Source organism: Aspergillus ibericus (genome assembly GCF_003184845.1).
Source record: "Aspergillus ibericus CBS 121593 unplaced genomic scaffold BO80scaffold_7, whole genome shotgun sequence".
NCBI lineage: Eukaryota > Fungi > Ascomycota > Eurotiomycetes > Eurotiales > Aspergillaceae > Aspergillus > Aspergillus ibericus.
The window spans coordinates 437054-463626 of record NW_020292105.1 but is presented as its reverse complement, the minus strand read 5'-3'; the positions used below and the strand labels follow the sequence as shown (position 1 = coordinate 463626).

The 26573-nt window shown below is 54.2% G+C and overlaps 9 protein-coding genes across 9 annotated transcripts; 6 read left to right on the top strand and 3 right to left on the bottom strand.

Moving 5' to 3' along the window:
* Positions 1–385: 385 nt before the first annotated feature.
* BO80DRAFT_452718 (MFS sugar transporter) lies at positions 386–5931 on the bottom strand (the record flags this gene model as incomplete). The annotated part of the gene is made up of 20 exons (XM_025721966.1): positions 386–982; positions 1303–1476; positions 1550–1608; positions 1668–1750; positions 1909–2197; positions 2242–2361; positions 2406–2658; positions 2701–3375; positions 3421–3584; positions 4167–4247; positions 4292–4357; positions 4403–4575; positions 4619–4740; positions 4784–5050; positions 5095–5213; positions 5257–5311; positions 5356–5402; positions 5447–5655; positions 5699–5818; positions 5864–5931. The coding sequence occupies 20 exons, from the start codon at positions 5929–5931 to the stop codon at positions 386–388; spliced, it is 3741 nt and encodes a 1246-aa protein (XP_025578445.1).
* A 775-nt stretch (positions 5932–6706) lies between these two features.
* BO80DRAFT_432305 (oxidoreductase, short chain dehydrogenase/reductase family) lies at positions 6707–7752 on the top strand (the record flags this gene model as incomplete). The annotated part of the gene is made up of 4 exons (XM_025720783.1): positions 6707–7179; positions 7226–7337; positions 7388–7501; positions 7552–7752. 4 exons carry the CDS (start codon positions 6707–6709, stop codon positions 7750–7752), a joined length of 900 nt encoding a protein of 299 aa, XP_025578444.1.
* A 2261-nt stretch (positions 7753–10013) lies between these two features.
* BO80DRAFT_256533 (uncharacterized protein) lies at positions 10014–10847 on the top strand. Its single transcript, XM_025714689.1, has one exon. The coding sequence runs from the start codon at positions 10270–10272 to the stop codon at positions 10774–10776; it is 507 nt and encodes a 168-aa protein (XP_025578443.1). The 5' UTR covers positions 10014–10269; the 3' UTR covers positions 10777–10847.
* On the bottom strand, positions 10848–11595 carry BO80DRAFT_256525 (uncharacterized protein). Its single transcript, XM_025714688.1, has one exon. It carries the CDS (start codon positions 11434–11436, stop codon positions 10918–10920), a length of 519 nt encoding a protein of 172 aa, XP_025578442.1. The 5' UTR covers positions 11437–11595; the 3' UTR covers positions 10848–10917.
* A 6098-nt stretch (positions 11596–17693) lies between these two features.
* On the top strand, positions 17694–19187 carry BO80DRAFT_452715 (MFS general substrate transporter; the record flags this gene model as incomplete). The annotated part of the gene is made up of 4 exons (XM_025721965.1): positions 17694–17889; positions 17969–18075; positions 18125–18708; positions 18755–19187. 4 exons carry the CDS (start codon positions 17694–17696, stop codon positions 19185–19187), a joined length of 1320 nt encoding a protein of 439 aa, XP_025578441.1.
* A 587-nt stretch (positions 19188–19774) lies between these two features.
* Positions 19775–20354, top strand: BO80DRAFT_422491 (uncharacterized protein). The gene has a single exon (XM_025718834.1). The coding sequence runs from the start codon at positions 19859–19861 to the stop codon at positions 20279–20281; it is 423 nt and encodes a 140-aa protein (XP_025578440.1). The 5' UTR covers positions 19775–19858; the 3' UTR covers positions 20282–20354.
* A 24-nt stretch (positions 20355–20378) lies between these two features.
* BO80DRAFT_348058 (WD repeat protein) lies at positions 20379–21865 on the bottom strand (the record flags this gene model as incomplete). The annotated part of the gene is made up of 2 exons (XM_025715443.1): positions 20379–21567; positions 21612–21865. The coding sequence occupies 2 exons, from the start codon at positions 21863–21865 to the stop codon at positions 20379–20381; spliced, it is 1443 nt and encodes a 480-aa protein (XP_025578439.1).
* A 267-nt stretch (positions 21866–22132) lies between these two features.
* On the top strand, positions 22133–22913 carry BO80DRAFT_348514 (uncharacterized protein; the record flags this gene model as incomplete). Its single annotated transcript, XM_025715461.1, has 2 exons — positions 22133–22277; positions 22327–22913. 2 exons carry the CDS (start codon positions 22133–22135, stop codon positions 22911–22913), a joined length of 732 nt encoding a protein of 243 aa, XP_025578438.1.
* Positions 22914–25178: 2265 nt separating this feature from the next.
* On the top strand, positions 25179–26249 carry BO80DRAFT_422488 (putative GAJ protein). The gene has a single exon (XM_025718833.1). It carries the CDS (start codon positions 25382–25384, stop codon positions 25940–25942), a length of 561 nt encoding a protein of 186 aa, XP_025578437.1. The 5' UTR covers positions 25179–25381; the 3' UTR covers positions 25943–26249.
* The last annotated feature ends 324 nt before the right edge of the window (positions 26250–26573 follow it).

Below are 26573 nucleotides of genomic sequence, written 5' to 3'. Positions count from 1 at the left end.
CAGCTAATGCTAGTGTAGTGCACTACCAACCCTCACGGAATATTTAATCCCGCAGATCTGGCCATGGCACCTCATGCATCTGTCATCTCCTAGTCTAGGCACAGGTACAGGTACAGGTACAGGTACAGGTGCAGGTACACACACGGCACTATGGTCCTCGGAATCGTCATGATGGCAGCGATGCTACCCACGATGGTCGGTCTCAATGAAGCGAGTCAACACACACGCGACCACGAAACCAATCGCCAGCAATCCTCGCGCAAACAACGTTGTCATCTGGTCGCCAGCTGCGCCCTCACCCAAGGCACCCCAGCCCAGCGCGAGCAGATCGAAAACGCAAACGTGTATGTGGGGCCCGAACATCGGGTGCGTATTCATGCCCCCATCATACGACCACCACAGTAGCCAAAGCTAATTCAGACAGCTGTATCTGACGAAACATCCGACGGACGACATGACACCCTTCAATGGGGGCTTTTTCACCCACCCCGAGTTTCCCCCGGAGAATACGGCCGGGTTGGTCACCATCACCGGGGAGCAGCCACCTACGCTGCGGTGGGTGTTTCTGGACGCGACGACGCATGAGTTGTGCTGGGGGGGACGTGCCGAGAGTGAGGGCCAGGTGGTGGGGCCGTTCGATTGGACGAAGGATGAGCAGCGAGTGACGCTGGAGGGGTGGGAGGGGTGGTTGGCGGTGCGGTTGCCGGACGAGAGCCAGCCCGAGGGGGTTTGGCGGGTGTATTTCGATCAGGAGGACAATGGGGCCGATCTGCCGGTGGGGGCCCAGGGGCTGGAGATTGTGCTGAAGCGGGTGGCCGCGGAGAGTTGATCGTGATTTATGATTAGTCGCAGGATCACGAACGGTGGAGCGGCCCCACGGCGGATCGGGACGCGCGCGAACCAGATTCTTCCTCGGCTTCACCTTGCAGAGGGGTTCCCCGCCGCGGCTGACGGGTGGAGCAGCTAGCTCAGCTGGAACCAGCTGAAGTTTCATTCCATCAAGTTTGGGTAAGCCGGTTGCAAGGATTCCAGTAGACAGGGTTGTCCATGTTGCTATTAAATTAGGGCAGAGGCAGGAATTAACCCGACTCCCTCCGTAGCGCAGCGATCATCCCGCTTAATCCTGGTCGAGTGAGCGCCATCTCGATCTTCTCCTGATCGGACAAGTGCGTTTCAGATCGAGTCCTCCCCGCCACATTACTCCGTGTGGTACTCCGTATGGCCATCTGCCATTGCATCACGATGAATGCTCCCACGGATGCTCGGAGGCGTCCGCAGATTCATGTCTGCCTCCAGATCCACCCGCATGTTCTCTTCCATTTCCTCCGCCTCGTCCTCGTCGCCCCAAAACTCCTTCAGATCCTCTACCCGCCACGCCGTTGCCCATCCCGTCTCGCGCTCAATCCGATTCAGCGTCTCTATAATCGCAGCGTGTTCCGAATGATGCGACATCACCTTGCCAGCCACCCATAACGGCTGCAATGCATTCGTCCAGCAGCCACTGCTCCATTAACTTGCTGACCAACCAAAGAGGGGACAAGAGCCTTACTGGTGTGTATTGGACGCGGAAATAGCGCATATCTGCCTCGCATGCCATAACACCGATTTCTAAGATTAACCTGTCAGCGTCATCCCACTGCGGTCTGTACCAGCGTCAGGTACCCCACCGGCCGGCGCTGCAGCGAAACCGTCTTGGGCTTTCGTTGCAGCAGAAGCAGCGCGCACGCATGATACAGTTGGTTGCCCGAGACTGCTCGGCGTCAGCATCCAATGATCGTAGACTGTGAGATGCAGGACACACTGGCGGCTCCGTTGCCATACAGCACCGTCGGGAACGGCCGCTCGCGCCCGTTCCCCGTCGCCGACACACTAAAGATCGGCTTCATCTGACTCGGCCGGTTCTCATACCATTGCTCCACATTGTCAAATAGCCGCTGCCACCGCGAGACGTATGAGTCGCCCTCTCTCGGACTCGACAGGTAGTGGCATGATACGCAGGCAGGGATCTGGCTCATCCCGAAGAGCACCCCTAGTGTCTGGGCGCAGAGAAACACGGTGTAATTGGCGTAGGTGTCAAAGGTGTACACATTCGACGCCAGGAACAGCTGCGACGCTTCGGTGGGGCTCATGTCGCGCGGAATCCAGTGGTGGATCGGAATGATGGTCTCCTCTTCGGAGATGAGGCCACCGCAGACATCTATGACATGCATTAGTGTGCCCCATCCAAAGCGGGGAACTTACCCATTCGTGCAAAGCACCAAAACAGGGCTTGCTCCTCTTTCCCCGAGAAGCCGTTGATTTCCGCGGCCTGGATCAGATAGGCGCAGCCATCCAGGTGACGGCGCCATTCCTTGGGATTGCCTACCACGGTCAGAGGGAAGTGGCGAGGAGTGAGGGGTACGGACAACTGAGCATCTCGAGGACACATAAAATCACGCATGACGCAATAACCGGTGTCGTCTTGCTCTCCAGCTCCGGCAGCAGCAGGTGAATGGCCTCCTGGTACAACGAGAGACTCTCCGATTGGGACTTGGCGTTCTGCTGCCGCTCCATCTGCCGCGCCGACAGGGCCAGAATCGAGTAGCGCAGATGCGCCGCCGACTTGGCCATCTGAGGGAAGGTGGAAGCGAAGTGTCGATGGTTGTCAAACATGTCCAGCTGCAGGGTTAGTGCCATTCAGCGCACTGGACAGAGACTTACCCATGAACAAATCTCGTTGAGATAGTTCTGCCACAAGACATTCTCCCGCTCTGGTGACAGTTCAAACTCTCCAATCTTGGACTGGACACGCCTGTCTACGTGAAGCTGGTCCTCGGCAACATTGCCATTGTCTCTGACTGATGCAGGGGTGCTGTCTCGACTGGGAACCTCCGTCCGGGCGGTCCAGAGCTGTCGGTTGCGCAGCGCTGTATGGAGGGCTTCGTAGGCCGAGCCAGGAACAAATACATCATTGGTGAGATCCGCCGGATCCGAGAAGACGCTATGGTCGAACAGCGGCGAGGTCATGGATTGGTAGTCGGGGCCGGAGAAATGCCCTGGGTTGCCGGCCAGGCTGCGCAGGGCTGTGAGCTCATCGACAATAAACTCCGGACTGGAATGGAGATAAGACTGTGGAGCGTCCCCGGGAAAAATAGGGTGAGGGGACTGCAGGCCGACTCCTTCGAGGCTCTGGTGAGAAAGCGGTGAGAGTCCATTGGAACAGGGACTGGGCGCTGCCTGATGATGAGAACCTGTCGTTGACTGGGATCCATCTGGATTCGACGGTGCCTGCACCTCTCCATTCTGCTCATGGCTGGGTGATGGTGGTCTCTCATCGACCGGCTCGGGCTCTTTCCGCTCCCTTCTCGTGGGTTGAGAAGGAACGACATTCAGAATCTATCCAATCAGCCACGGTCCTAAGAGCCAAGAATAATCGAATACCTTAAATTTACTCTGCTTCCGGGTTCGGACCCCCGTCTGGTTCATCGAGGGATGGCCCGCCTCCAGAACCTTGATGTTGGCCTCGCGGAACGACCCTAGCATGCGCCATTGGCACTTGTCCCCGCGCCGTTTGCAGCCCGTGCAGGTTGGCTTGACCTCATCGCCTGTGGAGTTAACAACTGTAGTGTTATCTCCGCTGGATCGGGCTCACATTTTCGACGGCGCCGGCTGCAATTGACGCAGCCGGTGCGGGTGCGTTTCCGCGGGGGAAGACGGGGAGTATCGTCCATAGTCAACTGCATGTCGCTATACACAAAGGGCTGAGATATCTCTGTCATGTGTAAACAGGTGATTGTTGGCAGCAACGAGGTGACAAAGAGGGGCCGGAAAAGTTGGGAGAAATGTTGCCCGATCGGGAAAAGATAACCGCCGGGGAGAATGTGGGGAAGTCGGAGTTTCCCCAGACGGGATTTCTGCGACTATTTACATGGGATCTTGCGATTACTCGACATGCTCCACAACACCCTTCATCTTCTCGTCCACTCGCTCGCTGGCATCCCCCACAACCCCCATCGACGCGTGCCAATGCAGTTGCACCTTGTCCCCGGTAAATAGCCGATCCACTTGTTCCAGAGTGAGATTCCGTGTCTCCGGATAGAAGAGGTAGATTAGTGGCAGGAAGCAGAAATTGAATACTATCATCGGTCAGGCCATACACTTCCGTAAGTTTCTAGGGGGATGGCTACCGGCAAAATAAATGTATGTGCGATAGCCAATGTTCTTAATGCTGACCGGGGTGATTTCCACCACCAAAAAGGTAAAGATCCCTGCATCGTCAGAATAATTCGGTAGATGGGTGGTCATCACTTACAGTTGGTAGCAGTAGCAAGAGCCGCAGCCTGGGTTCGAATAGACAGCGGAGCATATTCGGCGGGCACTGTCGTCATCAGCACGAGCCTTTCTTAAAGAATAGACTACCTACGCAACCAAGGAATGGCCAGCAAGCCCACGGCGAAGAAAAAGTTGAATAGGAACAGCATGACAGTAGCCACAACACCGGCTGCGTGGCCACCGTCATACACCGTACCCGCCAGTACCGCCATGCAGATGCATTGTCCGGCGGCCGCGAAGAGCATCAACTTTCGGCGACCCAGTCTAATCCATTAGCCCCGAACCCTCCTCGATTTGGCTGACTCACCGATCAATCGCCCAAATGGGAATAAACGTCGACACAAAGTATGCCACGCCGTTGAACCCGGCCATCAACAATGCTAGATTGTGGCTCATGCCGACCGAATCCTCAAAGATGACCGTATTATACTGCTCACATTAGATCAGGAACCCAAGCGTGTAGGCAACGCACATATGTGATAAGGTTGACGCCCGACAGTTGCTGCATCATCTGGCCGCCCATTCCCAACAGCGTACGGTAAAAGAATTTCTGGTTGCCGTTCGTAAACACCAGCCGAAAGGACCCTTCTTGCGTTGCTTGCTGCTCCTCAGCGATGGCTCGAGTAATCTCCGTAACGTCAGCATCTACGGTGGCATCGTCTTCCGAGATCAATCGAGCATTGGGCTGAACAGCCCAGATGACGTGGCGAGCTTCATCGTGTCGGCCATGCGCAATGAGCTGTCACATCAGCATATCATCTCATATGCAAGGGGAATACCTACCCAGCGAGGAGACTCGGGCAGCACAATAACTCCGATCAAGGTGATGATGGCAAAGAGGATCTGCAAAGCAATAGGGAAGCGGAATTGCGCATCGTTCGTCACATAACTCATGCCGTAATCTAAGCCATCAGCATGGTCCACAAAGACGTTGACACTACTCACCAACCCAGTATGCAGTCATAACACCGAAGATATTGATACACAGCTCAATTGCAAGCTAGTAGGATTAGCACCGTCCTCTACCCTTGTTGAATCACTCACCCCCTTTCCGCGACTGGCTGCCTTGCTCAGTTCCGAATGCCAGACCGCTGCCACAGTCAGCTTAGCCCTCTATGTCCAAGAAGCAACGTACGGATAGTACTCGTGTTGAGTCCATTTCCAATGCCAGCCACGATTCTACCCACGATCAAATGTGGGATGGTGTACGCACTGCACTGCAGCGCAGCCCCGATGGACAGAACAATACAGCCAGCTATAATGCACATCCGACGACCAATTCGTTCACCGATCAGTAGCGCAATGATGGCACCGAAGAAGCAACCGATCTCATAGATGGCAGTACTAGACCGTCAGCTAAGCACAACCATTTCATATCTACACTTACACTGTGCCTTGTAACGATGAACTGCCGTGTCCGGTCGAGGTAGTGTCAATCTCTGGGAACGTTCGAGTAAAGGCCGTGCCGGTCAACAGACCAGACATGACACCCTGGTCATAACCGAACCTGGAGAGTCAATTACTGATCGCCTGTATGGATCAAGACACTCACAGCAGGAACCCACTTCCTGCAGTGGTAGTAATAGCCCACGCTAGGGGCTTTCCAACGAGAATAGTCATGTTTAGGACTCAAGAATGGATACAGACGCAATCATGGCAATTAGGGCTGCATCATTCAGGGGTTAGATCAACTTTTATAGGACATGCGACCTCCGATGGACGGCTCGACGTCATACTTGGGGATTGTGGGGGCCTGAGGGAAAAGCCGGGGTTGGCGTGGAGAACCACGCATCCGGGAAAGCTCTACCCGATAGAGTTCTGTCGGTGGTTTCAATCCATCGTCTGATCAGGAGCCATGACTTGGTCGTTGTATCCATATTACTCATAGCCACTATTCGACCGTATAGCCAGTCCAGCCTCATGTGAAGGTCAACAGTGCCATTAATCGTAGGCTTCTACAAGTGACCAAGTCGGGCCATCCATCTAGGCGTCTCCGGCTTAACGAGAAGTAGTGGGGAGCGGGATAGGGCATCGTACGGTTGACTCAACAATTACCCGATCCGGTAATGTTACGCGCCTCTGCCGGGCCCACATGGCTTGACCCCGGCAACCCGCCAACGCCACGGTTTCAGAGCCGATAATCGGGAAATTCCCGCCTGGGAAGTGTTAAGCTCCTAACAGTACCTATGCGCTTGAGTATTGCTGCATAGTATCGGAGTCTCGAGAACCATGTCAATAGTGTGTCTGCACAGCATGTCGGATCGAATCTTCCTAGTTGGGTTATCGTTAAGCGCTTCCATGAGCTGTCCGTCTAGCTTATATGAACCTCCACGGGATGTCCTTGTCAGGCGTGCTCTTCGATTCCTTCAATCACTCAACCTCCGTTCACTTCGCCATGGCCCCCTCCGTAGTAATTGATACCACCCCCGAGGTCGTCCTCGAGAACACCACTCCTGCCGTCCAGGAATCCACCCAGCCGCCGGTGGTTGGCCGCACAAATGACCTCTTCTCCTTAGGCAACCGCACAGTCGTGATCACCGGTGGTGGTCGCGGTCTCGGGATCGTCCTCGCGGGTGCCGTTGTTGAAGCCGGAGGTGACGTTGTCTGCTTGGACCTTCTTCCTAGCCCCAGCGCAGAGGAATGGGCGTCTGTGCAGAAGCTGGCCACAGCCCGCGGATTGAAAGCAACATACATCCAGTGCGATATTACGGATGAGCCATCGACGCAGAAAATCCTGGAACAAGTTGCCGCGGAGGGACGGAGTCGGGGTATGCCGCTGCGTGGAGCTGTGACCTGTGCTGGTATTCAGCAGATGGTGCCTGCTTTGGAGTACCCGATTGATATGTGGAAGAAGATGTTGGATGTGAAGTGAGCAACCATGGCCTTCAAGAACGATTGGAGACTGACTATGCAGTGTGATCGGAACATTCATCCCCGCAAAGCACTGCGCCCGTATTTTCAAGGAGCAGAACATTCCTGGGAGCATTGTGATGATTGCTTCTATGTCGGGCCAGATTGCCAACCGGGTATGTTTTCATCCTCTCTTCTGTGACGATATACTAATGCAGCAGAATAGGGATTGACTTGCACCGCATACAACTCCTCCAAAGCTGCTGTGCATCAAATGTGTCGCTCCGTTGCCCAGGAATGGGGTCAGTACGGCATCCGTGTGAATACTCTATCCGCAGGTGTATGTGCCAGTCCTTGTTGACGTATTGGATGTTTCTAACCATGAAACAGTACATCCGCACCGCCATGACCGATGCGCTGCTTCAGGAAAAGCCCGAGGTCGAGGAAACCTGGATGCGCGGTGCATTGCTAGGCCGTCTCGGTGTTCCGGAGGACTTCAAGGCACCGACAGTGTACATGCTTGCTGATGGAAGCGGGTTCATGACGGGCACGGATTTGAGGGTCGATGGTGGCCATTGTGCTTCTGCTTGAATGATCTCTGACGGGGTCTTTGTTAGATGGTTGGCGTTGAGGATAGATAGGACATCCAATGCATGAATTGCTTACTGCTGATCCGGTGCGGGCGTGGGTGAGTCCGAGTCGCGGAGCTTGAGTTGGGGAAAATCCGTAAGTGAGAGGGCAGGAGATGGCTTGAGCTGTAAACTTGGGATATCTCCACTGTGGTGGCTCCGAATCTAAGATCACTAGCTCCACAAATCCAGGGGCTTAATCCAGTGATGAAAATCAGGCTGGTTCTGTTAATTCGTGATGATTCGAGGGATGTCAGGAAGAAGAAGCGAAATGAGTGAAAACAAAGCCGTGACTCTATCACCTGACCTACGTAATTTCTAAAGAAACTTCTATCAGTCTACCCCTGATTCTTACTTTCAGCGAACGATTATACCATCTCAAGGTCTTCAGCAGTTCGAATTCAGTAAGGCGTGACATAGTAGAGGTGTCAACGGACCCACAAACCAGAACCGATTCTGCAAGGCTGTGGAGAATGAAGCAAGCAAAACCGCGCTGATCACGTGGCCATTGTTCAGCCCGCATCGGGATGCACTGCTTACCATAGCATCCATAAGTACCCGCATAAATTCGGCCAAATCCGCACATTCAAAAGGATGGCTGGGGAATGCCAAACTGGGTTCCAAGTACTCCATATGGGATCCCCGTACAATGCTTCTTTCTCTCACTAAAATGAGTATTTATCTCAGCTCCGTAATACCGAGCAAACTAGCCAAACGGGTAGTTTAACTAATGTCACGTTGGAAGCATGATGATGTGGACATGGCATTGGAGGGCTAGTCTTCTGGCAATGTTTATCGCATCATTGACCCATGTGGACGCTTTGCTTTGGATATCAGGATGCATGCAGCGTGCGTATTCTAGATTGTCAGACTGGAGATAACAGTCCGACCTTCCTAAGTGGCTAATTGCGTCTATTGGCTTCAACCAATTGTCCTCCCTTCCGCATCTGAAATGCCAAGGTTTCACGCCACATGAATATATAGTAAGCCAATGCAGCTGCAGAATTCGTCCATCTTGAGTGGACAGGGTACTGGCGGAATGCACAATGTCACTGTGTTAAAGGGGCATTGTTACTTGGGCCTGGTCAAGCCAGGGAGGACGGGGATCAAGGGATGAGGGAAGGCATCCCATCCACTCCGCGGGTCATCCCCTTTGATTCACGTTAAATCTCTGAGCCAACCTTGTATGGCTCGCCGTCGATGGTGTGGATCCTTACCATTCATTCCATGTCTTGTGGAAAAATGGACGTATCCGGGGCGACCGAGGTTCCGGATTTGGCTGGATGAAAAAGGGATCAAGAATCAGATGATTTGTGCAACGAGTAGGATGACGTTCGAAGAAGAGACTCCCACTGGGAGGTGGACCTTTTGAGTTCCTCCTAATTGTAGCGTGAACTCTTAGGTAGCACTAGATGTCGGAATAGGCTGGGCTGGGGACTTATTTGATCAAAGCGGCGGATAAGTTGTGGGGAGATGCGACTTGAAAAGTACTAGCAACGGAACTGGTTGAAGCTAGTAGATAGTAGATAGGCCCGTTTCAGAATGGATAATCTCTCACGGTGGAGATCAACCATGGTTGCGTAGGTCAGTCCCAGGATCCAGTAGTACGGAGTAGGGGACTATACCACCGCACGAAAAGGAGACTAATGGTCGGAAAGTGTAACAATAATTGAAACACAATCCGATTGTTGCTTTCTACGGATTTGTCCTTGACCTTATAGGAGAACGATAATGGTTGACTCTTCCGGTGGTCGTGGTCTGTTTGCAGTGAGTAGGTGCTAAAAATATATATCTTTCTGGGCTGGTGACAAACACATACGGCGCTTTCACCTACTTCATCACCAGCCAAGCAAAAAGGTCGTACGCGATCGGTGCTATCTGTAGTCATCAGGGGCCTATATAAGCCACACGACTACGATACACTTGATCTGGTGTATGCTACACGGTCATCGGGCGAGCGTAGCTCTAGGGCGACGAGGGCATCAGTTGATGTTGACCTGCATCCATCTGCAGCCACGTTCCAGGCCCTGAAGAATCCCTCGATTGCCCCAGCAATCCCCCCCCCCAGCCTGCACTGGTTGGTCTACCACCATACCTCCTCATTGTTCAATGATAACGACGAACGACCCTCGTTACGCAAAATGTCATGTTGATAAGGATCTGCCAGATTTCTGATCCAGACTCGAGCGGAGTGTCCCGTACATAGGTGAGACACCCCCCCTGATTTCTGTGCGATGTCCGATCCCAAGGAAGCCACCATCGGCCAACCCCTTCCAACATCCGGGTGGTGACCCAAGGGCGTGACCTCAGGAGTTCCCAACATTCGTCACCTACATCGCCATCCCCCTATCTTTAAACCTCACATCACCTATGTTGCCAGAGCCTGCTTTCCTTCGGTTGACTGATATCCTTCCGTGGATTTAGCATCATTGCGCTAGACATACATTTCTACAGCTGCATCTTACCGACTTACGGAAATATGACGAGTCCACTCAGCCCGGCGACCGATCACCCACTCATACTAAACGAGAAGCGCTCCGCCTCTGGAACAGGTCTCCTACCCACGGTCCCCGAAGCTGCGTCTATTGCATCGTCACCGGACCTGCAACAGGGGGAATTCAACCCGTCCGCCGGGGCCAAACCATCCTCACCCTTTTATCGCCATGCCACGCCATCGCTGGCCATCGACCGACTGAAGAAGGCCGCGCAAGCCACGACACAGTACAAGCCTCTTGACCCCGAAAACCCCCCAACGCTCGACCGACAGTCAGCCGGATCCGGACATCGCGAGTCCAAGCTCTGGGTTCAGGAAAAGCGAAGCTGTGCGTGGATGACGCGGCTGAGCAGGAAGCAACGCATGGTGGTTAAAGCAAGCATTGCCATTCTGACTGTTGGCACAATGGTTGCGATTGCGCTGGGGATCACGGCGGCTGTGGGAGGAGCTGTGTGGAGGTCTGATACACAACAAGTGGTGATCGGGGGGTAGCGGGAGTGGCCCGATGATGGTGGTTTAGAATGGCGGTGGATACCTGGGCCACAGGAATCGTGGATATTGGAGAGCGAAGAAGGAATTACCAATGGGGCTGAGGTTCTATGTAGATGTGGTCACGATGGCCGAGAGCAGTACTTAGTTCTGTACATAAATAGCCAGTAGAGACTGGATGAATGATGGCCGTGGGAGCCTTGGAGCCCTGGTGCCTGACGGGCCGCCCGCTAGCCTTGGGGGGCCTTGGTGCCTGGCGCCGTCAAGCGAGACCGGGACCCGCCTCACGTGACGCACAACGGCTATAAAAAGCGGGCGACCGCGGCGATCTTTCCTCTTCTTTTCTTTTCTCTCCATACATCGAAAAGCTTTAACAGAGCCTGCCACGACCGTCGTCCAGCCTTTTCCACGGCGACGTGTTGCCTTCGGTCTACGGACTGATCGGCTCTGGAGAGAAATGCTGCAATTTTCCTTGATAGGAAGTTTGCCTCTCGTTGGGTCCTCTTCAGTGAGGGCGATGAGGGGTGAATGTCGATGACGGGATACATCTCTTTTATCATACCATAATGAATTTAAAATCGCTTTTGAAAACTCTTCTCTCAGACGCCGGATGCCGGCGTTTAATATCTTCCAGTAGATGTGTATTTTGTGAGAGTCTTGCATGACGTGCTACTGGGTCTGCCGCGTGGAACAGATTCCGAAGGTCTTGGACTGGGGCCTGTCTTAAATAATCAGCAACGCCACCTCCATCCTCAATGACAGCAGCTCGGTTCTGTATTGAAGCGTCATTGGTGTTTAGTTGCGAAATGTTCATGTTCTAGCTAACCTTCTCACAGCCTCGTCCCGTGTTCTTCGTGGAAGGGGCCTATGACGACTACCGGCGGGCGTGGATCACGCATGCCAATCCCCTGGCTTCCCGCGCCATCGACCCCAGGAATGCTCACGATACCTTGGAAGGGTGTCTCCTGAGACGCCGGACACATGGTCCCTCCATGGCCATTGGACCTGATCTCTACCATTCCTGGAGGCATTCTCCGGCCACAACAATGCCTGTGTTTGTCGCGCGCGTTAGAACACAGCAGCATACCAAGGAAACTGTGCGCGAGAGGATCGAAAATAAAAGGTGCAACCGGGGCCTTCGATCCTTCAAGGAGCACCCTATCCTACAGTACCTGGTCACTCTCTCATTGTGGTCTTTCTGTGGTTTCGTTCCTTCCACCTGATCTTCCCTTGGCCTATTGGCCGAAGTCATTCTTTGATCACGTTCGATTCGACTTTGTATTGTATCGAATTCCAGAAAGACTGCTTTTTGTAATCCTGCAACATGAAGGGACTCCAGGGCGGACTATCCATCGCCATGCTGGCCACTGTAGCTAAGGCACAGTTGATATCGGGTGCTGGTGGAGTGGACACGGGCAATACCGCCGCCGTCCCGATCACCAACGGCTTTTCCTCCTCGGTCAACGAGGCACATTCGGACGACCACTCGGTGGATGTGGACGCGAAGAAGACGGTTGTGGATCCACATGGACATCCTAGCCACCCGAACCACCCTGGACACCATTGGACCAGGGACAACGTCGACGGAAAGGATACTGGAGCTGAGTACTATCACCCGGAGACGAATGTACAGTCAACCTCCGTGAACGAGTCCCATGAAGGGGACCATTCGGTCGAGATCGACGAAGACGTCAAGGTTGTGAAACCTGCTCATGGTCGTCCTCACCCCCGTCCGCATGAACCAGGCCACCCCAAGGCACGAAGCACTGACGACCTGATCAGTGGTGAAAGCGGCACCGATACTGGTAACGCGGCTGCTGTGCCTTTCACCAGTTCTTTCTCGTCATCCGTTAGCGAAGCCCATTCGGATGACCATTCAGCTGCGATCCATGACGATAAGACGGCAGTTGACCCCGAGAGACACCGCCCTCACCACCACAAGGGGCGCGGAGAAGATGCTCTGATCAGTGGGGCGGCTGGTGTAGATACCGGCAATTCGGCGATTATACCCATCACAAACGAATTTTCGTCCTCTGTGAACGAGGCGTACGCGGATGACCATTCGGTAGACCTGAATAAGGACAAGACTGTCGTGGATCCCGATCATAGGCACCACCACTGGCCGCGTGAGGAGCATGATTTGATCGGGGGTGCGCATGGTACTGACACCGGTAACTCCGCAGCAGTACCGATCACCAACAAATTTTCCTCGGCTGTTAATGAGGCTTATACGGATGACCACTCGGTTGACCTGAACAAGGACAAGACTGTTGTGGATCCGGATCACCCTAGGCACCATCACTGGCCGCGCGAGGAGCATGATTTGATCGGAGGTGAGCATGGTACTGATACTGGCAACTCTGCAGCAGTACCCATCACGAACAAATTTTCATCATCTGTGAACGAGGCGTACGCGGATGACCATTCGGTAGACCTGAACAAGGATAAAACCGTGGTCGATGCGAATCACCACAGACCTCATCACTGGCCGCGTGAGGAGCATGATTTGATTGGCGGTGAACATGGCACGGATACCAGCAATTCGGCAGCTGTACCTATCACGAACACATTCAGCTCGGATGTAAATGAGGCACACTCAGATGACCACTCAGCAGACGTGAACAAAGACAAGACGGTCATCCACCCCGAAGACCACCATCCCGAAGATCACCACCACCACCACTGGAGGAGGGAGCATGAGGACCTCATCAGCGGGGCCAGCGGCATCGACACCGGCAACTCTGCCGCAATTCCCATCACCAATGGGTTCTCATCAACTGTGAACGAAGCCAGCACGGATGATCACTCTGCCAAGGTCGACAAGGACAAGACAGTGGTTGCTCCTGAGCATCACCCGGAGTTCCACCACCCCCATCATATTCGTGGAGAAGCCGGGGGTCCCACATTGATTGGAGGTGCTTCGGGTGTGGATACAGGCAACAGCGCTGCTATTCCTATCACAAACGGCTTTTCGTCGTCCGTGAACGAGTATTCGTCAGACGATCACTCCGTAGACGCTGATCTCAAGGATACTTTTGTTCGTCCGGGAGCGCATCACCCTCATCATGTGCGCGACTTGATTGGCGGCGCTGGGGGAATAGATACCGGAAACTCAGTTGTTATTCCCATCACGAACGCGTTCGCCTCTTCCGACAACGAGGTCTCTTCCGATGACCACTCCGCCGACGTCAATGTCAAGGACACACTGGTTGCACCACCGGTTCATCATCACCCTCACCCTCATGTGCCTCGGGATCTCATCTCTGGAGCGTCCGGGATTGATACCGGGAACTCTGCTGTTCTTCCTTTTACCAATGAATTTTCATCGTCCTATAATGAGTACTCGAGCGACGACCACTCCGCCGATGTCAATGTCAAGGACACTATTGTTGACCCCAAGTCCCACCATCATCACCCGCATGCGCCCCGAGAGCTGATCGGTGGTGCGCACGGTGTTGACACAGGGAACTCAGTAGTCATCCCTTTCACGAATGTCGCTTCGAACGAAGTAAGTGAAGCGCATTCAGACGACCACTCGGCAGATGTAGATGTGAAGGACACGGTCGTCGACCCGACTGCTCACCACCCTCATCCCCATTTCCCCCGTGATTTGATCAGTGGTGCCGGCGGTGTGGATACCGGCAACTCAGCTATACTTCCCTTCACCAACGTGGCCACTTCGCAGGTCAATGAAGCGAGCTCAGACGACCACTCCGTTGACGCCAATATCAAAGGCACCCTGGTGAAACCGGAGGTCCCTCATCACCCTCACTCTCACCCGCACTTGGCACGCGATCTCATCAGTGGCGAGAGTGGAATCGATACCGGAAATTCTGCAGCACTTCCCTTTACTAACGAGTTCTCCTCCAAAGTCAATGAAGTGAGCGCGGATGACCACTCGGTTGATGCTAATGTCAAAGGCACTGTTGTCAATGAGCCGCCCCATGGTTATCCACACGCGCATCCCCATCACCCGAGAGACTTGATTGGTGGTGCGGGAGGAGTTGACACGGGAAACAGCGCTATCCTCCCCTTCACTAATGAATTTTCTTCGGAAGTCAGCGAGGCTCATGCAGATGATCATTCCGTCGATGCGAATATCAAGGATACGCTGGTCAATGAACCGCATCGGCATCATCATCGTCGCGGGGATGACAGCCTCATCAGCGGCGTGTCAGGTGTGGACACAGGCAACTCGGCTTTTATTCCAATCACAAACGCTGTCGGACAGGATACCAACGAATATTATAGTGATGATCACTCTGTCAGCGCGAATATCGACGATACCGTTGTGGACCCCTCCCATGGCCACCCCGATTACCATGGTCATGCGGACCCAGGCCATATCTCTGCCCCTGTTCACGGAAGCGATCAGGACCCTGAACAGGGCATTGGTCATGCCACCGAGCAGACCTCGGATCAGGCCGACACTCATGGCACCGAGTCACAGCCCTGCTCGTCCCAGGTTACTCATGAAGTTGTGCACACTATCACCCGCACTTTGAACAGTGAGCCCACAGATGGTGCTTTCGCCAATCATGCACTGCCTGCCACGCCTGCGTACAACGCTCCTGCTGCGGAGGTCACCGGGGTGGTTGAAGGAACCTCCGCGTATAGTGCACCCCAAGCCACACCCGTGGTGAATGCCCCCGCCCAGGCTACCGAGGCCACTGTTGTGTCTATTCCTGTCTACGAGGTACCGGCTGCGGCTACCGAGTCTACAGGGCAGGATGCTCCTGTGGACAACGTCCCTGCGCCGGCTTCGGAGGCTAGTGCCGAGTCAACCCCAGCGTATAATGCACCAGCCGAGAACACCGGGGCCGCTGCTCCGTCTGTCCCAGCCTATAACGCACCTGCCGAAGAAACTGGAGTCGCCGCTGTGTCTACCCCGGCCTACAATGCCCCAGCCGAGGAGACGGGAGTTGCTGCGTCTACGCCCGCTTATAATGCACCGGCTGAAAACACCGGCGTGGCTGCTGCATCTACCCCAGCGTACAACGCCCCGGCCGAGGGCACAGGGGTGACCCCTCCATCTGCCCCAGCCTACAATGCACCCGTTGACAACACCCCGGCCGCCGATGCGTCTACTCCTGTTTCTGATAGTGAAGCTGTAGTTGTTGAGCCCAGCGGCGGATCTACTTTCTTCAGCCCGGACATTGCGGAGGCCCACCATCTGGTCGACACCGCGGCATCCTCAGCGGCACAACCGCCCGTGGCTCTGAGCACCAACGCCGCCGCTGCAGCCCCTGCCCCAACCGAGGCGGTCGACATCGACACCATCGCATCAACCATCACCATCCAGGAGGCGTCTACATTCCACATGATCCCGGTATACGTGCCCGCGCCTACTCAAACCCTCGTGGAAGTCGCAGCCAGCAGCACGCCATCGTCTCGTCCCACCGGCGTCGATGCTTTCCAGCCGTCCTTCCATTACAACCTGCCGCTTGCTTCATCTGCCTCCCTTCCTTCGTCAAGCAGCGTCCTGTTCACTGGCGCCGGTGCACAAGTGGCCCCTGCCGCCGGCCTCTTCCCGTTTGTGGCTGGCATTGTTGCTCTTCTGGCTCTCGTTTTGTAAAAGATCTTCTCATCCATTAATGCCAATTCCCCAGAATGTCCTATACGTTGCATATTCACCTGACCGCATTATTTGTTGTTTGCTAGATTTGAATTAATGACTGTCGCTCGCTTCAATTCAAACCATAGTCGAAACCTTACAACTCCGTACTACTATTTCGATAACTCTTTTACTATCTGTCTATCTATCAGTACCAACCCAATACCAACACGTAAATCTCCCACGTCAACCCACTCAGCCCAAGACGCACGATCAACTATACATCCCGCCTGCTGCACCTGCACCTGTAACGCACATCGCCGATCCACCACTACCACCACCACCACCTCCCATCTGGCATCTCCCCATAGGCCCATCAATCTCTTTCTTCACCACGCATATATCCCGAAATATACACTGCATCATCTATCACCTATCTAGCTACCCCTCAGCCAGCCACCATCCATCCATCTATTCATCCATTCCCACGACAATCAACCCATCTACATCCAGAACGGAAAGACTAATCCCTCACACGGTACCCCTACCGTACCTAAAGTTTTTTTTTTTTTTTTTTTTTTTTTTTTTTTTTTTTTTTTCTTTGTTTTCTATAAGGGATAATAAAAAATGGGGTCAATGAATATCGATTGGTTAAACGCTGGTTGTGGATGTTAGGAAGCTGGTGCTGATGCTTGTTTGCTTGCTTTCTATTTTCCGTCCTTTGTTCTTTGGTTGGTTTGATGTTGTTGATTTAGTTCTTCTTTCTTTCTTCCTTTCTAACTTTTTTGTTCTTGGGCTTTGGTGGTCGCTGGTATTTACGCTAGGGAGGAAGAGAGAGAGAGAGAGGGAGGGTTACACGGCAGTTCGGGGATGATTGTATCGTGGTTGTGGTTGTGATTTCCGGGTGATGCGGCAGGGGCGGGGCATACGGATATTGTTACTTTGGGGGCTTATCTGCAATTGTATTCTGATATTTAGGGAAGTGGAAGTGTAGAATGAGTGCTGATTGGCTATAGAGGGCAGGGGGTTAGGATTTTGAAGCTAGGCTGGCTGGCTGGCTGGATGGATAGATCATCGATGAATGGATGGATGGGGGATGTTATTCTGGTAGGGTTCTTGCAGGTAGTTGCAGGTGCTGTGCAGTAGGGAGATCGGCCAATGGTGTAACAGTACATCTATGCATCTAGTGGCTCAAGATACATTTCGTAATGCAGCTTGTGAGTTAGGATTGAGGTGTTGCCAGCAAATGATCTAAGGGCGGTGTTGAGGGTCTATGATATTTGAGGTGGTTTCTTCGATCTGTCATGAACCCAGTTCTGGAGAATAGGCTACTCCTTTCTTGTTAAGAGTGCAATATCATGCCAATATGCCTGTATCGGTCGGGAATCGTGGGGCGCAGGCAGCAGAGTTGAAGGACGAGCATTTGGGTAGTCGGCCAGTGTCGACGCCGGATATTGAAGAGGCACACACAGATGAACTTCCTCCCGATGGAGGGATAACGGCTTGGCTGGTCGTGTTGGGTGCTTGGTGTGCAATGTTCTGCAGTTATGGATGGCTTCATAGTAAGTGTTTGTAAGAGTGGTAGATACGAACCTTCATGGGGCTGTGATTGCCGGCTGACCATCGAATCTAATACGATAGGCGTTGGCGTTTTCCAAGATTACTATCAAACCGTCATGTTTCCGCACGACTCCGTGAGCAAAATCTCCTGGATCCCGTCCCTTGAGGTCTTCCTCATGCTTGGCTTGGTAGCGTAATCGAGCTAGATGTAAAAATCTATACTGACGTGCAGATCAGGGTCCTATTGTGGGCCGGCTCAGCGACACCGTTGGACCACGCGCCGTGGTCATGGCAGGCTCATTTTTGCACGTCTTCGGGCTTATGATGGCCTCCATCTCAACCAAGTATTACCAGGTACTGCTTGCACAGGGAATTTGCAGTTCAATAGGCCTCAGTGCCATCGCTCAGCCGGCCTTGAGTATCCTTCCCAGCTGGTTTAATGCAAAACTCGGCACTGCCTATGGGGTCATGTCGTCGGGTGCCGGCATTTCTGGCGTCATCCTCCCCGTCATGGTCAGTCGACTCATCGACAAAGCCAGCTTTGGCTGGGCCATGCGGAGTATCGCATTCCTCACCCTATTCCTACTCATCATCGCCAGCCTTACCATCAGGGAACGCGTGCCGCCACGCCCAGAGGCCCTGACCAAAGAGACCGTCCTGCGCCCGTTTCGAGATGTGAAGATGGTCCTGCTCGTTTTCGGCTGTGTCTTGCTGACCTTTGGCATCTGGATCCCACTCGACTACATAATCACATCGGCAGTGGCCGCGGGGATGCGGCCCAGTTTCGGACAGTGGCTGGTGCCCATACAGAACGCCGGGGGGTATGTGCCACTCCCCATGTTGCCAGATAGGAATTCTGACGGATAGTAGCATCGTTGGACGTACGCTGTCCGGTCTCTTCGCGGACAAGATCGGCACGTACAATGTGTTCATCTCGTTCTCCATCTGCACCGGTATCCTGGTACTTGCACTTTGGGTACCCGCCACCAGCAACGCCGCTGTGATCGTTTTCGACGTGCTGTTTGGAATTGCTTCAGGAGCGTACTTCTCTCTGATTGTCGCCGTGGTAGCATGCATAGCCCCGCCCCAGGAGATCGGATACTGGAGTGGCGTAAACTTCATGTTCGCCTCGGTCGCAGGACTTGCAACGGGTCCCATTGCAGGCACTATCCTAGCACAGGATAACGGCTCGTACTGGGGAATGAAGGTTTACTCGGGCGTTCTGATCCTCGTTGGCAGCGCGTTGGTGCTGGGGACGCGGGTGCTGCAGACGGGGCTTGTGCTGCGAACCAGGTTTTGATGTGATCCATTTCGTGGACTCTGCATGTCAGTATCCCACGATACTGTGACGCTTGTAGCTATGAAGGCAGGAATGAATGCTCCGCTGTTGCGAGGTCGAGACCGCTAGGATATTGACGATTAAGACGATGTCTGATTGGCCGACAGGAGCACCAATGCTGAGTCATAATGGCCACTCATGACGCTAACGAGGTTGAGGAGCAAGATAGAAGGCGAAAAGAGGAGAGCTGGCTGTGAATGGGCGTACCTGTGAGGAAAGAAGCCTGGGTGGATGCGGCCGTGCTGCAGGGTTGCTGGCGACGGATCTCCATCTTGCGGGTACCTTAGAGACAGACGCGATTTGCCTCCCACTTCAGATTCGAGAACCCGGATCGATCAGGAGTCTCAACTGGGCGAGAATAGTCGATTACTCCAATTGTGTTTCATCATCGATTTGCCCGCCTTGCATGCGTGGGGACCTTCTGATATCATAGTCTCATCATGGACCCAGAGTCGATCCGGGCGTGGACGGTGACATCAGATGCCGGACAAGCCCAACCACCAGCTATATAAACCATGTCGAAACACCAGTCTATCACCCATCAAACCAGACTCTTTCAGATGCTCTATAATCACAGTCTCTCTACCCTCGAACCTTCCGAAGAACAATCTCATCCAACACCTACCACCAAAATGTCTTCTCCTCACCGCGGCGGCAGACTCGAAGACATGGCCCCCCAGGGCACTCGCATTCCCAATGATGCAGGCATCATGAACACCATCCCTTCCGTCCCTCGACCAGACCAGAGAGACGAAGACTCGCAATTCGACAACTACGGCGTCGCTCATCCCACCTCTGCTTTTGCCGCCGACAACGCCACCGACATGCCACGCAGCACCCGAGACATGGGTGCCTCGGGTGAAGTCATCACAGGCACTGGAAACAACTTCCCCGCAGAGGGCGAGTCCAAGAGAACTCTCATCGGCACCAACCACCCCGGCGCCAAGGGAGAATCCAGGAATTTGAAGCACGCCAACCTCAACCGCAGTGGTTATGAGCGGTTTGCTGCGGAGGACGAGGATGCCATCGGCGAACATCAGATCAGAAACGAATAAAGGACAGGCGTATCCGGAAATGTTTTATATATATGACGTGATGTATTATAGATGAACGAAAGTTACTGTGTCTTTTACAATGAACGTAGACCTCTGGTCAGCCTATAAATCCTCGGTAGATCTCATCGAGAACGTCGCGTTTCCGTTTACGGTCCGCTCGTTCAGCCTCTTCGGCTTCGTCGGGCTCTCCCTCGGGTTCTCGTGAAACCCAGGTGCGGATGGTCCCGTCGCCGTGGGCCGAAAACATCTCGAGGCCTTCTCCAGAGGCACCGTTGCCGCGCCAGGCGAGGGAATTGATTCGCGCAGCGCTCAGGGCACTGGAGCGTCCTTGGAACTGCTGGCGGCCCGTCATAAGGCCTGGAACGCGGAGTAGTTTAATGAATGTCCCCTCGTGGAGATCAAACATGAAGATTTCGCCGCGATCATCCCTGTCATTGAAGTTCGGCCACAAGAAAGTATCCTGCCCTGGCATGACCATACCTTTCGGCACAACCAGAGGCGCCCTTTCGGCCAGATGCGCGGTCGCGCTGTTCCGCACCCTCGGGCCAAAATGTACAAGGGTGTTCGCACCTGTCCCGGCATTCCAGACTCGGATTCGAGCGTCCTGTCCTGCGGTCACCAAATGTGAACCATTGGAGGTCCATCGCACGCCAGTCACCGCGCCATTGTGGGCTCGAGCATGAGGAGAGAATGCCGGGCGACTCTCGTCAGATGCGCGGGTACCTCCCGGACGGACATGCCCCACAGCATCATCCATGTCTAGCGCAGCAATGGCTGAATTATGACCCCCACGACGTATGTCGAAGAGAATCACTCTGTTGTCTGCCGACGCAGAGGCCAGGATGTGTGGCTGATGGGGAGCCCATGATACGGATAGGACGGAAGAATCATGCCCAGGCAGGCCATGTGTAGACAGACCAGACCGTAGGTCAAGCAATCGCACCGGCTTCTCCGAGGTACCTACTGCAATGAGCAGCGGGGAGGCGGGGTTGGATGACAAGGAGTGGGTGTACGGTGTGCAATCCAGATTGAAGGTATGCACCGGTGTGATGGCGCTTGGCGCAAGCGCTGACAGCTTAAGAGTGCCATCGTACGATGTTGTCAGGATTGTAGACGGCGTGGGATCGAAGGGATAGATGGAGATTGAGGTGATGGCACGAGTGTGGGCATCTTCATGGGAGGCTTTGTTGACAGATGCAGCCGACCGGTGCATATGGTTCAGATCTGAGCCTCGTGTCTCCAGATCCCACAAGTGCACTGAAGGATCTGCCCCTCCAGAGACCATGCTGCCTTCGTTAACACGAGCCGGAAACCGGGTTGGGGAACGTACTATCGGCCCTCATATTGGTCTATCGCGAGCACATTCACGCCCGCTTTATGTGCAAATACTTCATCGTCTAAGCCAGAATGTATCTCTGCAGCAGGAGAGCGATTCTCAGCTCGACCTGCTGGAGTATCTTTACGCGAAGAGAAGCGAATGCCCGGGGCCGGCTCCAGGTGCTGGATCAGCCGGGAAGTCTGGGCGACATGGAAGGTAGACGGACTAATGGACCCCAGGGCCCTACTGAGCAGATACGAATTCATTCATTAGGCTGTAGAGCTCCGCTCAACCTCAAATGGGGTCTGGCTCGTTCGTGAATGAAGGATGACGGGCTCTCGCCTGGCCAGGACGGAGAGACCGCGCCCGGGGAAAGGTTAAGCCGGGATGGGCGGGAGGGAAAATCTGCGGGGGTCGCAAAAAGGCATTCATGATTCGGAGCTATCACGCGGCGGAGACTCCCGGCGTCTCTCCCTTGGGAACGACCAGCTTCCTGATGCTTTCGCACGGGCAGCCTTAGCAAATCCGGGACTATGTCCTACGGTAAATCCCTTGCATTGAGCCAGAATTCTTTCGTCAAGCCTCCACAGCCCGACGTTGTCGAAGCTCCCGACCGACAAGATGAGCTCGCGGCCAGGCGACAGAGACGACAGGCTACGGTCTACGATGCCGTCGCTGGTGGGTTCCATCTGACTCGCCTCTGTACTCCCAGTCTGATGGTCTTTAGGGCGGGTGAATTACCATGGCTTTTTGCCATCGGCACCGTATCCTTCCAAATACCGCGCTACCGCATCCTCCAGTACCCGTCCAGTCCGTCCGGAAGAGGTGCTCTTCCGCCGACAAAACGCCCCGACGCGATACGAGGAGAATGACTTTTACTTTGCACATGAGTCTCTCCCGCCCAGTCGCCCTCTTCCCAGCTCCGACCTCCTCGAGGCGATCCATGCCTACTCGGCTGACTACTATGACCATGCGACGATCGATCGAGGACGGGACGATTATCAGAGCATGGACGAGACGGCCTTGATAGCCATGGGCATCCTGATGGAGGAGATGGCCAAGGAGTCGCTGGGTGAGACCGGGGATATGGTCCTGGTGGAGGGAGAGGAAGCTCTGACCGACGAGGATCCATTGGTCCCCCGAGTCCACCGGAAGATGGGCCGGAAACGAGCCAATACCGGACAGAGTAGCACCATGCCAAGCTCGGGCGATGATCTCGAGAGCGTGGTCAAGAGGCGGCCCAAAAAACGCAAATTGGGTCGTCGGATGACTTCCGCAACGGACATGGACACGGAAGCTGACGAAGGATGGTAGTTGGCATGCCAAGCAAGGGTCCTTCACATGTGGCGTGATGAAACGGTGCATCCTTGCGTCCCAAGTTCTAGCCTTTTAGCCTCGATGCGGGGTTGGACTACAGTCTTTATGTGTCTGCATACCATCCCATGCTTTTCTGTTGGACTGGAGGTGAAACAGGGTTGGAACGCATGATGTTGAATGGGAGTCCTGTCAGGGTTGCTTCACTACATGCTCGGGTACGGGGAATCAGAACTTTCGTATTTTGACCGACGATGCACCGAGCCTCTGCAGGGTGATGTGGTAACCAGCTGCAATTTGGACTTTGTTGTCCATCCAGGACAATTGCCTGTCATCGCTAGTAACGGATTTCCACCTTAGCTCAGCCCTGTTCTCAGTCACGAGCTGTGCCCTGCGCATGTTGCACATCAGTAACCTTAGCCCGAGATTATCATCATCCGATGGCGCAGGCCAAGGTCTTGGCTGTGTGCTTCTGGAATGCCGTTGAACCTTGATTGGACCAAACCGTCCATCTTTATGCACGCAGTCGTGCTATCATCCCTGATTCTCCATCCCCAGAATTCCTCGAGTTCCGGACTGGATGCTCCGGAATGCACGCTGTATCAGATAGTCTAATCTCAAATGAATACGATGCACTTAATAGAGGAAGCGTGACAATTCTCCTGAGTTACCAGTGCAGATCTTGGCGTCTAACTTCTCCACGTGCTGCATCAACCGTAACGATCCTGGCTTGGTGATCCAGTGCCTACCCGAACGCCGGTCAGCGTCCGTCTCATAATGCATGTCAGCATACACACAAGCTTGCCTCCTGAAACTTTGCAAATCAGCCGGGTGGTAGTTCCTGGGGTGATACAGGCAAGGCCAGATAACATTCATGTGCGCCTGTGGGTAACATGGATTCGGTATGCCTCCAGTTATATATTTTGACCATAATACAGTTACATCTGATCCGATCTGGAGGCGATTGATATACTGGCAAGACAGAGTCAATCGAAGGGTCCTATTTTTGTCTCTTATGCGCGGATTTAGTTGGATTCCTGGCTAAAATCCGCGGCTGCTATTGCTCTGCCGCAAGCCGCATCTGCAGCTGGACAGAAGGGGATCACGGAGAAGCCGGATAAAGGGAGGGGAATCCCGGAAGCAATGGATCCGACGGGTAAAGGGAGTAAAATGTACTGTTCGGCTTCGTCGACAAGCAGACAACAGCCGGTTTCATACTGATGCCAAGATCCTTAAGTCGATATGCTATAGCCGTCAAAGAAAACCTTATCGAGGCCGGTCTTAGATCCTATTTCATCTGCACTGGTGACAGCTTCGTGGTCGAGGTATCCGCTGGCACAAGCTTTTGCTTAACTCCATAAGCGGCATAATGGACTCGTCCCTGTATGGACCCGCCGTAGAGCACACGGCACGAGACCGGAAGTGTATGGGTGCCAACGGGTGGTCGCAAGGATCGACATCCAGTAGAGGCCCTACAGCATCGCGTGATCTGTCCATCTGGTCAAGTAGACTACGGGGAATTCCCCGTCCAGTCTCCGGTCAGGATATGGTAGTGATATGGCGTTGCATTGATGCAGGCCATAGGATTGCCCGGTGGACCAGCGCGTTCCCGTATTGACCTCTTTGGGACTTCTTTGTTTGGTATCCCACCCCTGCACTTTGGAAAACCCAGAGCGATCGTCCTCCGTGTTCTCGTCTACTCCGTACATGTCCGTAGTGGTGCGACAGTGAAGTGGATACTCCAGGTTATCTATAGCGCGACGCGCAAGACACGTTAGAGAAAGACCATGAAATATGACGGACCAGAGAGGGTCAGCAGGGTCAGCAGGCCTTACAGGGACCAAGATTAACTCCTAGCGAGTCCCTCGCTCCTGGAGGCCCGTGTGCAGGTGAGACGAGCGGGGGCTATTGAGGGTAAATCTTTACCAGAATACCGGAGTCGACGGATGTAGGCATGTATGGCAGCGATTGTCCCTGTCAGAATGAACGTGATTATCAGTAGCAAGCAGCAGCAGCCCTACCAGGCATCCAGAGGATGATGACAAGTGGTTTGCCGAGGTCAGTGAGCCGTGATGCCACATGACCAGGAGCTCAGCATTGGTCCTTTCAGTCACACTCACTGGCCGCCGGCGTCCCCGAACTTCCTCCGGCTGCGGCAGCAGCAGCAGCAGCAGCACAGCAGCGACGCATCAAGCAACCCCTCGCAAAGGTCTAGACGTAGGTAAGGCTACTGGCCTCACCATGGTACGTCGACGCCTCCGTCTTTTCCCCGCAACCAATGGAGGCCTCTGGTGGCCGCCCATTTGCCCACTCAAGGCGGGCCAAAGTGAACTATCTACTAGCCCAAGGGCCCAAACTAACAGAAATCGAGCTAGCCGCCTAAACTTTCCAAAAGCGCCAAACAAGCACTGATCGTCTCCCATTTGCGGTCCACCGGGACCTGCCACACCCTCAAGGATTTGGAGAAGATGCTGCCCTCGGTGGCCTCCATCAACGGCATGCAGGTCAAGGAGTTCATCCAGGAGCTGACCGACGAGGGCCGGCTGCGCGTGGAAAAAATCGGCAGTGGGAACTGGTATTGGTGTTTCGGAGGGGAGGAAAAGAAAGAGCGGGAGACCCGAGTGCGTCGGCTCCAGAACGAGGTGGATCGGCTGCGCGCGAGCTGTGAAGACGCGGAGGCCCGATTGCTTGCGCGGAAGAGAACCAGGGTTCAAGAGGAAGAGGAAGAGGGGGAGGAGGAACACCGGAGATTGATGGAGAAGAAGGCTGTGCTCGAGCGGGAGACACATCAGCTGCAGGGGGAATGGCTGGCGTTGTCGACCAGGGCTGAGGGGAAAAGCTTGCCGCAGATTACAGAGGAGACGGATGAGTCCCGGCGGCTGGCGCATCTCTGGACGGACAACATCTACATTTTAGAAGGGTATGTGGGCAAGTTAGCCGGGGGGGATCGGGAAGTGGTTCGGGCGGTGCAGCAGGAGTGTTATGGAGAAGAATACGTGGAGGGGGAGGGATTGCGAGAACTGGAGTGAGTCTGTGCCTGACGGTGGATGGTGGATGGTGGATGGGATGTGGGAAGTGGAGGTTGGTGGTTTAGTTACTTTATGGTGGTCCTGGAGGATGACTACTAGAGGGACTTGATGGGCCGTCAGCCGTGGAGATTTTCGTCAGCATCACCACCACTAGTCGGACTAATTACATAGTAGTAACACTCTCATAGGGACGACTAAATTGTGTGTAATGTTCAGGCTGACGTGGGAGTAACAAGCACTGGAAAAGGTTGTGGGATTATACTCCGTAGAGGAAGCAACACGAATGAATGGAAGTACTTAGTCAGTGGAAAGGAGTGGAAACTGCCGAGCCACGAACGGCCCAAGAGAAGCTTGACTGGACTGTCGCTCTCTCCTCGCGCGGCGGCTTATCTTCGCCCGTTGATCGATCCAGCATCCCTCCATCCACCTCCCCCAGGCTTGCGGTGCTGACCTCCTCCTCCCCTTCCCCTCGCCTCTATCCGTTCCTTTTTCTTCTCCCGGCCTTTCCTGCTTGCCCTTTTCGGTTTTACCTGATTCCACCGACGGTTTTTCTTCCCTTTCTCTCCATTCCGCGTGCCCGGCCTGTTCATTCCTTCATCCCCTCATATCATCATCATCCTCCCTCTTACCC